Raw genomic sequence first — 14,366 nt, forward strand, 5'->3', positions numbered from 1 at the left:
AAATCCTGATCCTTCATCGTGAGCAAAAGCAAACAGCTCCTGTTAAGGGAAAAGCTCTTTCCTTGCAGGCATCCTCACAAGCCCAGGGGTAAAGGCAAAAGAGCCCATTTCAATGTAGAAATGTACAAACCTCTTTAAGATTTATGTTTATAGGCTGTAATTGTTTTTAATGTGGGTAATGACAGTTATTCCCTTGCTTACTGTCTCATTGATTGCACCAGTGAAATCCGGATGCTCTTTATTGATCACTTGGCACCTCCAGATTTTTGAGTTCTGCTGGATCTGAGCAGCATCATTGTCTCAGCCTTTTTCTCCTCTCTCTGAATGCCCATGGCTTGTTGGCACGTTTGAATTCATAGATGTTTGCAGTGAGAAACACCAAGCTGTCCAATTTTTAGCAGAATTCTCTGACAAAAGCAATGGGGAGCTCTCCTTGGAAATCCATGTTCTGGTATGACTCAATTTTTGGGTACAGCAGAGCATTGTGTGTGTATTTGCACTGAACTGGTGCTGAATTTTTTTTTTTTTTCTGCTGGGCCATCTAATTGAAAAGATAATTAGAGCCTCCTATCATTAAGTCATTTGGCTTGATGCTCCCCTTCAACTTGCAGTGTAGTTTTGATTCTCTCAGGATGATGCATTGTGCCATCACTCAGCCTGCAAAGCACCTCTTGCACCCATAAATCTCCTGTGGTATTGCATTTCCAAAAAAAAATCTAAAGCAAATGAGAAACACTCAATAAATTGAGCTTCATTTCCAGCATTAATTGGTGAAGTGTGAGAAAAAAGAAGCGAATAAGAAAATAACTACTCAAAAAAAACCCAGGCTACACAAATAATGAGAGAATTAGGGTTTTATACAGCCTCTGCTTAGCTACATTGTTTTGAAATGTGAAAAATCTGTAAGACAAAGCTTATTTGTGACAGAGAACACCTCAGGCAACCAGGCTGGCTGTAATGGGTGTTTGATTGTGCAAGTCAAGGACCTAATGGCAAAGCCATTGAACAGACAGAGTCACAGAGTCACCATTCCAGCCTTTTCCAACCCCATTCCTGGGATCTGTGAAGAAGTGGCCCTGTCCACTAAACAATCTTCTTAGGAGCTGAGCAACTTTGAAAGATGAGACCAGGAGTTTGCCCAAAGGAGAGATCTGTGTAGTTAACCAGCCATTTTTGTAGCATTAAATCAACAAATTAATGATGATGCCAGAGGACAGAGGGCTCTGTGCGAGGCTCATTTAGTTGCTTGTCAACACTTGGGTACAACAGCCATGGGGGAGGGAGGGAGAGCAGCTTGAATAGGGAGGCTGAGGACTAATTATTATCCAAAAGGGCTTCATTTGAAAGTAAAATTCTAACATTTTAATTTCATCTCTTAATGAAGCAATACAAATTTGTTAATGAGAGTGATTGTTTGAGTAACAGGCATGTAACCAAGCTGTCATTTCTTCTTCACAGTTGACAGATCCGTTCAGGCCCATGTTGAGGGTAAGAAATCTTCTTGTGGTCCTCAGTCCCCACTGGGTTGAAGCAGCAGACTCATTATTGTTGTGGTTTCTCTTGGGTATTTTACACCTTGTTTGCTGAGCCTCCTGCTTGGCCCTTTGCGTGCACCCTGTGGTCACCCGAGGAAAAGACAGAGATTCAAACTGGGAAGTTTGCAACCCCCTACCATGAACCCTGGGGGTTAAATATTGATGACTCTTCTCTTGTGCTGCCTTCTGAGGTTTTCTGAGCTGAATCCTAGGGCTGCCCTGGCAGGGATCCCCTGTCATTTCACCACAGGCAGAAGGATTTTGCTTTTTATTTATTTAGTGTGTGTATTCAGTGGTTTGCAGCATGGTACTTCCTACCCAATATCTTACAGACAGTCCAATTCAAATTCCAAATATTTTAGGAAAAGGGAACAGAAGATCCAGTCTTTCAGTGAGCCAAGATAGTTTTTAAAAATTTTTTTACGTGTACAAGAAAATGCAGATTTTGATCAAGCCAACCAAATAAAGTTATTAAATCACTAGCAGAGCCAGTAAGGAAATGGCTTAAATTCAGGGGATTATGTTCATGAGATGGGGTTTATTTTTTTGTGGGTTTAATTGTTGGTTGATACACACCTAGAAATAGAAGCAGATCATGTGCCATAGTTTGTGAAACATTTGAGCTGCTCTTAGCTTGAGGAGCTGCTTGAATTCCTGTAATTATTTTTAAATCTGCAGGAATCGTTAGTTGTGTAATTAACTCCAGACCCCTAAATAACAAAATAGAAGAAAAGTATATCCTGAGTGAGCCTTTTTCAGCCAAGATTTCTGGATGTCCTGGAAATGGAATACAAAATCAACAAGAAAACCCAAATATCAATCTTTTTCTTTCCTTTCCCTCTCCTCCCCATGACTGAAAACCATGGTGACAGGAAGGACACAAACACTTCCCAAATAGTGTGGATTGGCTGATCTCCATTTTTTGGGGTCTATTTATGAGCCAAAGTTTTGGAGGTAAAGACCAGCAGTTCTGTGAGGGAGTCAGGTTCAATTTGAAAACTGGTTTGGTCTTTTCAGTTGCTTTCATTTTCATCCTTTGGTGGAAAGGCTGGTCCTAGAATAGCTGCACTTTCAGAAATGAACTTGATGTAGAGTTGTGAAGCAACACAAGCTGCATCCTCCACCTGTGGCATGAAGACTGTAAGAGTGCATCAAACCCAAGCATGGGGTTTTTTGGAGAGGAGAGAGGAATAATTGGGAGCATTCCTGGATATCCAGATAAACTTCTTAGCAAAGGATGATTTTTTTTGCATTCCTGGTTCCTCTGGAGAGCAGAGGGGGAAGGCACTGAAAGGAAACCCTTTGCTTTCAGTTTTCTTGGCATGGGGAGTCCCCTGTTCTTAGGCTGGCAGGAGTTAATATAATACAGATAAAAGGTTTTTGAAAGTTACTGATTCATGTTGTATCTCTGTTTGTTTTTTTTTTCAGAAACCTGGAAAGTGGTGTGCTATGCATGTTCACATTGCCTGGCAGATCTACCATCACCAACAGAAAGTCAAGGTGAGTCTTTAGGGTGTGCCTGCATTTCAGCTGCACTGCCCAGTGACCCCTGTGAGAGGAAGAGCTTCCCTCTTGCTGGGAGCAGCTCTGTGCCATGGCTAACACCTTGGTAAAGGAACCATAGGCAGCATTCCAGCATTCTTTCCATTTTATGGCATATTGGAATTAAAAAACAAGGTAGGGTCTCAAATTAAAGTAGGGGCTCAGAGGAGCATCTGTGATGAGCAAAGACACCAGATCTTAAGTGATAACAACCAGTTTGTAGCTAGGAGGAGCTTAATGGATGTGCCTGTGATCTACAACTTTGCTTTTATTTATGGCAGAGGACTTAAATGTATCAAGATGAACTTGTATGAAGTCTGAAGAAGTGTATCCCATTCCTCTTATTCCTACACACAAGCAGAAGAGGACACAAAGATTTCTCCTGTCCCTTGGTGCTTTATCCAGTGCAGCTGCACTGGCTCCTTTCAGTCTTTTTTCTCCACACATCTCCCAGGTTTGCACCTGGGCTGGTCAGGCAGACACAGCCTCTCAGGTGATGTTATCCACACACTGTCTCATTGCACTGGATGTAAAGGAGTGGAAATCTTTTAAGCATTGTCCATGCTTTGAGACTTGAAGGGAAAGAGTCATGGCTCATTTGGGATCTCCTGAAATAAGATGTCAGAAAAAAAGTTACTCATTTAGTAGCTAGGGCACTTTATTTCTTCCTTTGGCTCTATTTTCATTGCCCACGGACTCTGTGACAAAGGTTTCTTTTCCTCTGTAATATTTTCATTGGTTTTGTCACTGAAGAATTCTGTGTTGCTCCCAAAGTTTTTCAGAAAGTCAGGAAAGGATGGTATTTACTGTTCCTGCTTGTACCTCAGGAGTCCATAGCTTGTGTTAGGAGGTAAAATTAACAAAAAGTCCACAGCACTTTGTCTGTGGATGGAATCTCATTGTGTAAGGTGGTGCTGTAAGAATATGAAGACATTGAACAGCTACTGAAACCTGCAGCTAATAGGGTTTAAAAATAACCCTTTTAAACAAGGTTGACAGGTTAATTTGCTGCAGTAGACATATCTCTCTTCTCTGCTTTCTTATGTTTCCCCTGCTAGTGATCTTCATTCATCTTCATATTATCAAAAAAAGACAAGATTATAGACCTACAGAGATATATGTCTTTTTTTTTTTATTTTATTGAAAAGGTATTTTCTTGAAATGAAATTATTATTCTCGTGCTATCTGTGTCCTTTGAATCTTCCTTGATTTGATATTCAGAGAGAGGTCATACTGGTGTATTTATAATTCTCAGTAAATGCCATTTTCATGCAGCCATTTCTTCTACCTAATACTTTTCTATCTTGCATGTTAAAAAACAGGACTAAAGCTCAGAGGTACAGCAAAGGATGTTACTTGACTTTTTGAGGCTGTACATGTGATGATAATTTCAAGAATAATTGGGAAATGTATTTCACTGTCTCATTTCAGTCAAAAAATGAGGCATGGTGTACAGGCAGTAGGGTGAGTTGGGTTATGTCCCCCTGGGCTACCAGACTCCCAGACAGGAACGAGTCCTCCCCTCTGCATGCAGCCATGAAATCTCTGGCTGAAGACCCTCAGGGAATGATTTCTCCTTTCTAGCCCAAGGTTGTGCAAGTGCCTTTTCTTCTGCACAAGCCGAAGATGCTGCCTGACCTTAGAGCAGGGAGTGAAATAAATTTACTTGAAATCTGAGGCATGCAGAGCCTCCAGACTGCTTGCAAAGGAGGGAGAAATGGGTACCCATCTGGCCTGCTGGTAATTGCTTGCAGAGGGCAGCAGCAGACACTGAAGATGCAGGCAAGATGGGAAACTTCAAAACCCAACCTTCCTGAGCCTTGGAAAAATTGCACAGAGCTGCAGATGCTGTTTGCCTGCCAACACCTCTGCACCAAGACCTTGTCTAGAGCTGTGCAACCTCTCTGCACCCCTCAGACACAGCCAGGGGTGCAAACCAGCTCAGGGCACAAAGCAGTTTTACACTTCTGCTTAGGCTGCTCAGTGTGGTACTGGCTGGCAGTCAAGAGGGAGTTCATGCTCTGTAATTGGCCTTCTCTCTTTTTTTGGAAAGGCCTTGTGGATCAGTCTCACGTGCCATGAGATTAGTGCAGACATTTACACTGATCTTAGTCTTGAATTAAGGTGGACTTCTTATCATCAAGAGGTGTGCTCTCCTGAACAGCAACTGGGGATGAAATAAATCTGATTTATTTTCTTTGGTACTATTTTAAGGTGAACCACCACATTCCAAAAGTTTTCACCAGATCCCTGGGATTCCCATTCCTCTTCAGACAAGAGATTTTTTTTCATTATTAGAACAACCCTGTTTCCTGTGACTGCAGTTCAAAGTTTCAGTGACCTTTTGCTGTTATGAGTAATGCCTGTCAGAGGTCTGTAACTTGGTTGTTAAAAAGAAGAATAAAACCAGCTCAAAGCATAAAAATCTGGCTTGCAGGCCTCAACTGAGCATTTATGTTTTTCTGAACTTTTTTTAATTATTGAAGCACTAGAGTGTTACTTGCTGAAAAGACATGGCCTGAACTTGGCAGGTGGTTGAGTCACCATCCCAGGTTGTGTTTAAGGGTTATTTAGATGTGGTGTTTGGGGATATGGTTTAGGGGAGAGCTTTTTAGAGAGTAGGGATGATGGTTGGACTTGGTTGGTCTTTCTAAGGAAAACTTGGCCATCATCTCCATTTCTTGCAGGCCATTATCTCAAAATTTGATAAGCCCTTGTTTTTCCTTTTTTTTTTTTTCCTTTTTTTTTTTTTTGTGTGTGTGGGGGGGATTATACTCATAGCTACAGAGACATATTACTAGGAGTTGAAAAACAGCCACAAGGCATGCACATTAACTTGGTCATAACTTTTTAATATGCATATTTATATCACTGTAATGGTCTGTACTCTGAGCTTCCATGGTATTAAATAGGGATTTATAAAGCAGAACTTGCTCCAGAATTACTGCCAAGATCTACTGGTTCAGTGTCACACTTTTGTAAATCCTTTCAGCTGACCTGCACAATTAATCAGCAATCTGTGTTTAGGGAGTTCTGGCAGCAAATTGGGAATTTTGGTTTTCCTCTTCTTTCTATAAAACTATTGAAGTAGGGACCAGTGAAATGAGTGTATGGCACATAGAGGCCATTTTTCATCCATTTATCATCCATTTATCATTTACAGTATAGCTGCCTCAGCAGATTTACCTGAAAAAAAAAAAAAAGTCTGCTGATTCTAATACCCCATAAAGAGAGCAACATGCAGTGCTTGGATTTTGGAGTGCAAGCTGTCAAGATGGGACTTCAGTTCTTTAGATTCACACTTAAATCTGTAATTTAATTGAGTTCAATCCCTGGCTTGCTCAGTTGGATGTGGGGAGGCAGAGGAAGATAAAATTGCAGCAGGAGTTTCTGGATTGCAGCTTCACGTGGTTCTGGTGTCCCTTGGTTGTCTGTGTCAGAACTGGCAGGGGATTCCTGCTCTGCCTGCACAGCTGATTCTCTGCCCCAGCTTTTCACACCACTGCCCACCAGCTCCAAACTCACACTTCTCTTCAGTGGTGCTTTTATTCTTTGAAGACAGAGCTGTTATTGCAGCTCTGCAAGTGTCTGAGGCCACCATGAAGATTTTTTTGTGCTTGTTCTTCAAGTCAGGTCTGTGCTGAAATGCTTTGCTCTGGAGGAATGGATGTGAGCAAATGTGAAAATGTTGTTGAAATTTGTGGGAAATGTGCTTTGGGAGCCTGGGATTTTTCTCTCCCTTCCAGGAAAACAGCTGTGCATCTATGCTCAGGGTCCCAAAACCCAATATTCCTGTTAAAATGTCAGCTAGTAGGAATAAATTGCCATGCCCACATCATTCCGAAAAGGCCTTTTACTGCTCTCTTTTACACCAGTTTCTTCCAAATCCTGTTTTTGCATTTCAGAAACAGATGCAGTCTGATCCACACAAGTTGGACTTTGGTCTGAAACCTGAATTTCTGAGCAGACCACCAGGCCCCAGCCTTTTTGGAGCCATCCATCACCCCCATGACCTGGCCCGGCCCTCGACTCTCTTCTCCACAGCCAGTGAGTACTGAGAAGTGAAATTCCCTTCTTGTGGCATGCTCATTAAAACACTAATCCTTGTTATGTTAAAGGGAAATTTCCCAGATGTTTTTGGTTTAGAAACAGTCTCCAAGGCATGCCAGGGGGCAATGAGTTTATTTTATAAATATTGAAAAATGATTCTATGTGCTTTTTAAAAAGCTCAACCTGCTGAAGTGCCATAGAGGTACTAAATGGAAGAACATTTCTTCACACAGTGGTGTCCAAGACATCATGGAGATGACAGGTTGGAAATATGATGTATTTTAGATGCTCAGGATTTTTTTTTTGTTTGTTTTCCATACTGAAAAATCCTCTGCACCTCATGCTCTAACTGGGAATTTCTGTTTGGAAGAGCAGCTGCTCTTTGCATAGTGTCCTGACCTGAGGGCCCAGAATACAGCAATCTCTGCACTCACGAGCTGTCCTTTCCTGAGCTTTTGCTGGGAATTCACCTCTTTTCCTTTGTTTTGGCAGGTGGGGGTCATCCAGCTGGCACCCCTTTTGGCCCACCACCTCACCACAGCAACTTTCTCAACCCAGCTGCTCACTTAGGTAGGTGCTCTCTGCAGCTCTCCAGCACTGAATACAGCTCAGGAGTAACACACCTTGACCACTGTGACCATTAAAGGTTGTTGCCCCCTTGGAGTGTTGCCCCCTTTTGAGTATCCTGCCTACTTAACCTTTACACATTGTGCATTTTAGTCATTTAATTTAAGTGCTCTAAATAGGAGCTCTAAATACACATAATAGTAGCACTGATGGAATGTTTTGAAATACTTCTGAAAATATTCTGGACATGAGAGCAGTGGAGTGTCAGGGCTGGTTTCACTGTGGTAAATATTTACAACCTGTCAAAAAGAATTTCTTAAGGTCTAGAGATGTTTCTTTTCCTAACTCTACTTAGATGTCATGTTTTCATTTGAGTTGGGAAACCTCTCCTTAAAACCTTGTGATCTGGCCTTGAACTTGTCTGTTAGTGAAAATTAGTGAATACACATTTAAAACTGGAAGCACAATGTTGTTATTTCCCTTCTAACTTACTGATCTTCTAACAAAGTGTCTGCTGCCTATGGGTGCATCAGAGATCAAGACTCTAAATTGGCATTTTATTTTGCCCAGGGAAGGATTTGGGAGGGTCACCAAATCAATACAGCAGACTCACTATATAGGTTCCTAATTTTACACTTAGCTGCCTACAGAAAATGCTAGGTCTGACTTTCCTGTTCTCTGTGCTATTTATCAGAAGTTGTTTCATCAAAACCATTTGAACTCCCCAAAGTCAAGTGAGGAGAATTTGCTTCATATGATTTACTTGTAGTCTGCATTAACTACTAAAGAAACAATTTGACTGTTTTTCAGCCCATATCAGTTTACTGCATAATATTAGCAATAAATTTCAAGAGAATTACAGTGTGCTCAGGTCAGCCTGACATGTCAATATAATAGGACATTTTATTTATATTCTGGCTATGATTTTAGGACACATGGCCTGAAGGTGTTCTGGAGCACAGTTGCCAGAGTTAATAGTAGTCTTGCTAGCCAGGGGCATTTCCTGAGAAAGGCCACAGAACTGAATTGGAAGGGAATCAAAGGAAATAAAAATGAAGATGTTTGCAGGTCTCTAATGAAGCAGCTACTTATGCACAGGTGTCAATAGCATGTATACTTTATAATACCTCATTTTTCTTTGAAGAGGAAGTTTTTCTAGTGATGATCCCAACCATTCTGTCATTTGGGGGGGGGAAAAAAAAAAAAATGATATTTTTAAGTCCCACTCCCTCACAGTCACCACTGTGTTGCGGGAAGGTGATGTTGTGGGCACAGGCTGAGCTTTCATGCAGATGTTGAGTAACAAGGTGATGCTTTTATCAGAATTAGCAGCATGCAGGGAGTTTCAGCTCTTTGCATTGGTTTGCAGAACCTTTCAATCGTCCGGCGTCCTTCAGCGGGCTGACTGCAGTGGGCAGCAACGCCTTCGGGGGACTGGGGAACCCCACAGTTAGTGAGTAACCTCTTGTTCCTCAGTTCTTGTTTGCTGGGTAATTCAGGATATTGAGTGATGGTGACCATTCACTGTTTTTTGGTTTTTTTTTAACCAGTTGCCACATACCCCTAATAGATGGGATTTAGAAAAGCAACTTTTTAATCTAAATATCGGCATTTTTTGGTCGGCAGTAAGTGATTTGCTTTTAGTTACTTACTGGTTTGGGTTCAACGTAGTGCTTAGTGTCACCATTACATTGCTCAGGAAAAAAGAACCCAAAAAATTCAGGACCTTTGAGTCTAAGGAGTTTGTGAAATTTCTTGTGGTTTTGTTGCATGTTCAAAAGCAGTTAATGTGTGCAGCATCCCTATCTGTTGATGGGAACACTTTGTTTTTTTCCTTTCTCGCTAGTAATCCCAGCCATGTGCCTGGGAAAGATCACTAACCTGCATTTATTTGTCCAGGATCATCAATATTTCTCTAGATTTGGCCAGTCACAAAAGATCATTCTATGAAAAATCACTTTCCTTCTCCATACTTTAAATCTGGCATGATTTTGGTCGCATTACTTTGATTCAGGATAAAATGCAACAAGTTCCATTATTTTTAGTCCGTATAATATTCATTCCCCGGTGTCTCCAAAATATTTGGAATAAGGACCATTTTCATTTTTCTCCTCCTCCTTCATCCCTTGTCAATTTTATCCACAGCATTTCCCTTCCCAATTCAAACAGCTGTCAGATGCCTGCCCATTTTGTAGGAACGAGACCCTCTAATGAATCTCTGTTAATTTCCTTTCCTTTTCCAGCTCCCAATAATATGTATTCATTTTAACTCTGAGTGCTGTAAAAGTTATTTTGGTAAGTACCTTCACTACAGCATACCTTTTCCTTAAACCTTTTTGTTTTCCACTTCACCATTTCAGCACCCAACTCAATGTTCGGCCACAAGGATGGCCCCAGTATGCAGAGCTTTAGCAACCCTCACGAGCCCTGGAACCGACTGCACCGAACTCCTCCTTCGTTCCCGACCCCTCCGCCCTGGCTGAAGCCAGGAGAGCTGGAGCGCAGTTCATCTGCTGCAGCTCATGACAGAGATAGAGATGTAGATAAACGAGACTCATCTCTTAGTAAAGATGACAAAGAAAGGTACGAAAGAACACTTCCAAGAATTGTTTAGTTCAAAGCTCGGGGCTCTGTTCCGCTTTTTAACCCTTCCCAGCCTGGCACATGGGCTTCAGCAGGGGAACACCGGCAGAGCTGACACCGCTGCTGCCCACGGCCTGAGGCACCAGGAGATGCAGGGTTTAACCTGGGTGTTCCTCCTGCAGCTGTTTCTCTTCTCACTTGCACCACACTTCAGCAGAAGGAGCTTTGCTGGGGCAGAGTTCAGGCAGTGTCAAGTGAGAACAGGATCAGACTCCCATACTCTGTTACCTTGTGGCTCCCGTTGTCAATAGGTCTTTTGAAGACTTCACGTGCCTGACAGGGTGAAAAAAGGATTATCAAGTCCTTCAGACTCATATCTGCACCTCTGAATACTTAAATAATGTTATAAATCAGAGTTTGTCTGCAAAACAAGTAACCCTACCTCCCTCCTCAAAAATGAACTGACCAGAGGGACCACTGATAAAGTTGTAAAATGATCACACTGTAAAATGCACCACTGCCTTTTTCAGTACCACAGTAAGTTTCAGTGCATGCAGTTCACTAAATCAACCTTATTTTCCCTCAAAAAAGCCACGCACCCGTGCACTGCTGTTACACATCTTCAAGCACAGTTTTTATTCAGTGCTCTACGTGGACTTGCACTCTAACATGTCCAGGCTGGGAAGGGTTAATGAAAAGTAAAACCTGGTCATATTTTTTTTTTGTCAGGACTGTTCCCATTATATAGTGAACTCAGTAACAATTCCTCTTAACATTTAAATACCAAGTTAAAAGAATTTGCCATTCAGCAAGTGTCATGCCTTCCTCGAAAAATGTAGAGAGGATGGGATGAGCTTTTTGAGTTGTGGCTTAATGGCTTTCCTGTTCAGTTTTCACATATAATGGCTATTTGTTTCTAAGTTTTTAACATAGAAGAATATTTAGGAGCTGTGCTTTCTGGCTTCTCTGTCACTAACCCTAATATACGCATTAGTAGCCTTTTCTAAAAGAAGTTATGCTAAGACATCAGATATTCTAAAACTACATTTAAGAGCATTTATATGATATTGTAAAATGTGAAGAGCAAGTCAAACTACAGATCTTTTCACCTACATTTTTCATTTGGAATATTTTCTGTTTGGTAGCATAGCTTCATTATTTTCATGTCTGGTGTTAATGCTTCAAAATAAATTGCTGTTACAAATTGGGGATTCTGTCCTGCAAAATGCTTAAGCATGTGAATAACTTTACTGGCTTGAATGGCAAAGCATTTTAGTTACTAATGATATGGGTAACCTTTAGAATAATGTGATTATTTCAGTTGCTGGTTTGTTGTTTTCTTATGAAGTGTTCCTGCTGAAGAAAATCCCTTTCAGATACACATTCCTTGCAAGCTACTTTGGCATTGCCTGCCCTTCATATCATAGCTCAGAACATATTTATTTTCAGTTATTTTAGAGCTTAAAAGTAAGCATCATTCATGCCTCATTCCTCTGCACAATTATGGCTTCCAGTTTAGCACAATAACATTTTTGCCAGTCTAGTGTTGCTGTGCTTCCATCTGTGTGGTTTTGAAGAGTTCTCCTTTGCAGCATGCTCACACTGTTGCCTCTATGAGAAGATGCTGAGATTCCCTTCCTGGAGACATGCTCCCTCTCTAGATAATGTCTGGAGTAGTTTGTGAGCCTCTCATACCTATTCTTTTATCTTCAGTGGCACCCAGCAGGGTGGAGGACATGGCCCTGCTTTCACATCCCAGGCTCTGTTACCTGTTTTAAGCAAATCTACCCAAACAGTAAGACCTGGGAATCAGGCCTGGCAGTATGATTTCATCTCAAAATCAGTCTGCCATCAAGGATCTAATTGTATGAGACCCCACATGGGCTGCCAACCCAAAAGCATTGATCTAGATTTCTTCTGTTAGCAGTGGAAAGGTTCCCCAGAGACACCTCTTAGCTTGGCTCTTCCCCATCTGTGATCCATGTTAGGGGGGTGCAGTGAATTGTTGGTTGTTTCTCTTGGATAAGCTGCCTGAGCCAGTGCACCACAGCCCCCTCCTAGCTAGAGTGAGATCAATTAAATCAGGATAGCTCAGATAATATAAATCTACAATCTGTTAATCTACCCCAGGGGCAGAGCTGGCTGTGGAGTTCCACTCTCTCTTTTGAAGCATCATTTGCAGTTGTGGAACTTCTGTTGCTTTTTTAAGGACCCCATTACTCCAGCCCAGCATAAGAATAAAAGAGAAGACTATCATAAGTTTTTAATTTGTAGAGACAGGGGCTTAAAGTTGTTTCCATTTCATTAACCTAAAGAGCCCTTGACAGATATGAGGATAAAAAATTATTCTTTCTCTGACCACTGAGCTACATGGAGTCCACTTAAGTTGGCTATTTAATCAATGGCCTCTTGAGATAATACCATCACTGTAACTGAATAGGATGAATGTGGCAAAGGAATAAGTTATTTTGGTTGCTTACATATTTTTCTTTAAATGGAAATGCCTGCTATTTTCTCTAAATTCTGTGCATAATTTAAAATACATAACTTCCATAGAAAACTGATTCAATATCTCAGAAGTGACTCAAAGATCTTTCCTAGTGAAATAAAACAGTTTGGGGTGCCCTCTAGAATGAATCTCATGAGCAAAATAAACAAAAGAGTAGGTATTTGCAGAGTCCACAAGCCAGTGCTTTCCCAGAAAAGCAGAAGAACTGACACACTGAGAAGCCTTCATTGCAGTGCCTTGACTTGGTCTCACTGTGTCCAAGTCTGGAAGCTGTTAAATCAAATGCTTCCATTTTTTGTGGAAAGCAGCAAGAGGAAAATTGGAGTCAGGACAGTTTCCAGACTGTTTAGGGCATAGTCAATCAAAGCAGAACCTGATACCACAGAGCTAATCAGCAGTGGAGACAAGGCAGTTCTGGTATCAAGTGCTCCAATTTACAGATGTTTTTTAGCAGTCACATTCTGGACTCTTGGAGGTCTCAAACATGGCAGTTTCAACAGTTCAGTGTAGACACATCAAAAGATGCATGTGCTGTGATTACAATAATGACAGTTGTCTTTCGTAAGACATTTTTTCTGAAGTTGCTGCAATTTTACCCAGTTCAGCTCAGCAAAAAAGTGCATAGCAGAAATTGTATAGGTGAAGGAGGAAATGTCCTCTCTGAGTTGTCCTTTGGCCAGCCAGTACTGCTCATCTTGTCCAGAGTGAGTTTTGAGCTGCTGCCCTCATCTGAGCATGTTCAGGTTACTGTGCTAAGCAGAGACTTCAAAGAGAAATGTGGAAAAGGGAGCAGATTGGGACTTCAGAGGGCCTCACTGCTTATCCCTCACTTTTTGCCTTTTCCCCTCATGGAACAGAATTTTCATGCTCAGCAAAAGGGCATGTGCCCAGCACTGAGTATCTGGAGCTGACTTTATGGAGAGACTCCAAAGCAGGAGGTTAAAAATCACTGGAACTGAGGAATTAGATTTACCTTATGAATTTGATTCATGTTAAACAGGGAAGCTTTTACACTTAGGGTTGCCTACCACAACTCCTGGTCAACTGTGCTTCCAAAAAATAGTTGCTACAGGATCCATTCACATGCTGAAGTTATTGTCTACTGCCTGACAATAATTCTGTCATCATTTGTGCAACAAAAATAAGTTAGAAAGATGCAGTGTGTTCACAGAATTTTGAGACTTCCTGACATTGGCTGGGAGATGCATAGACCCCCATCTCTGCTCTGATTGCTCTGCCTGGTCTGGTCAGAGGCATGGATTGTCTCTATCAGTAATGGTGTTTTGTGAGAAGTAAATTAAACAGGTAGAAGACTGAAGAAAAGAGAGATAGAAATTAGTAACATACACGGGTCTAGAATTATTTTTAAAAGTAAGCTGAACAAAATGTCATCTGTTTTCCCAAATGAATTCTTAATAGAAGAAGCAGGTAAAACACTATCAACCATGAATTTTTGGATCTCACTACCTCGCTTTTTTTTTTGGATGAAATCAGTATGTTTTCATTTTTATGTCTCTTTGTAAGCAGTTAAGGCCATTGTCTTAGAAATACCTGTACTGGAGATAGATCCTTTGTGAGCC

At 41.3% G+C, this 14,366-nt stretch overlaps 1 protein-coding gene across 6 annotated transcripts in view; it reads left to right on the top strand.

Moving 5' to 3' along the window:
• AUTS2 (activator of transcription and developmental regulator AUTS2) overlaps positions 1-14,366 on the top strand; it is a 758,376-nt gene that overhangs the window by 740,597 nt on the left and 3,413 nt on the right. For all 6 annotated transcript variants that reach the window (XM_071765453.1, XM_071765456.1, XM_071765457.1 and 3 more), the window contains 6 exons: positions 1,459-1,488; positions 2,964-3,035; positions 6,983-7,124; positions 7,620-7,697; positions 9,064-9,147; positions 10,055-10,277. In XM_071765453.1, coding sequence (XP_071621554.1) covers positions 1,459-1,488; positions 2,964-3,035; positions 6,983-7,124; positions 7,620-7,697; positions 9,064-9,147; positions 10,055-10,277 — 629 coding nt within the window. The remainder of the gene's footprint in view (positions 1-1,458; positions 1,489-2,963; positions 3,036-6,982; positions 7,125-7,619; positions 7,698-9,063; positions 9,148-10,054; positions 10,278-14,366) is intronic.

This window comes from Heliangelus exortis, chromosome 21, assembly GCF_036169615.1.
Source record: "Heliangelus exortis chromosome 21, bHelExo1.hap1, whole genome shotgun sequence".
In the NCBI taxonomy this organism is placed as follows: Eukaryota; Metazoa; Chordata; class Aves; order Apodiformes; family Trochilidae; genus Heliangelus; species Heliangelus exortis.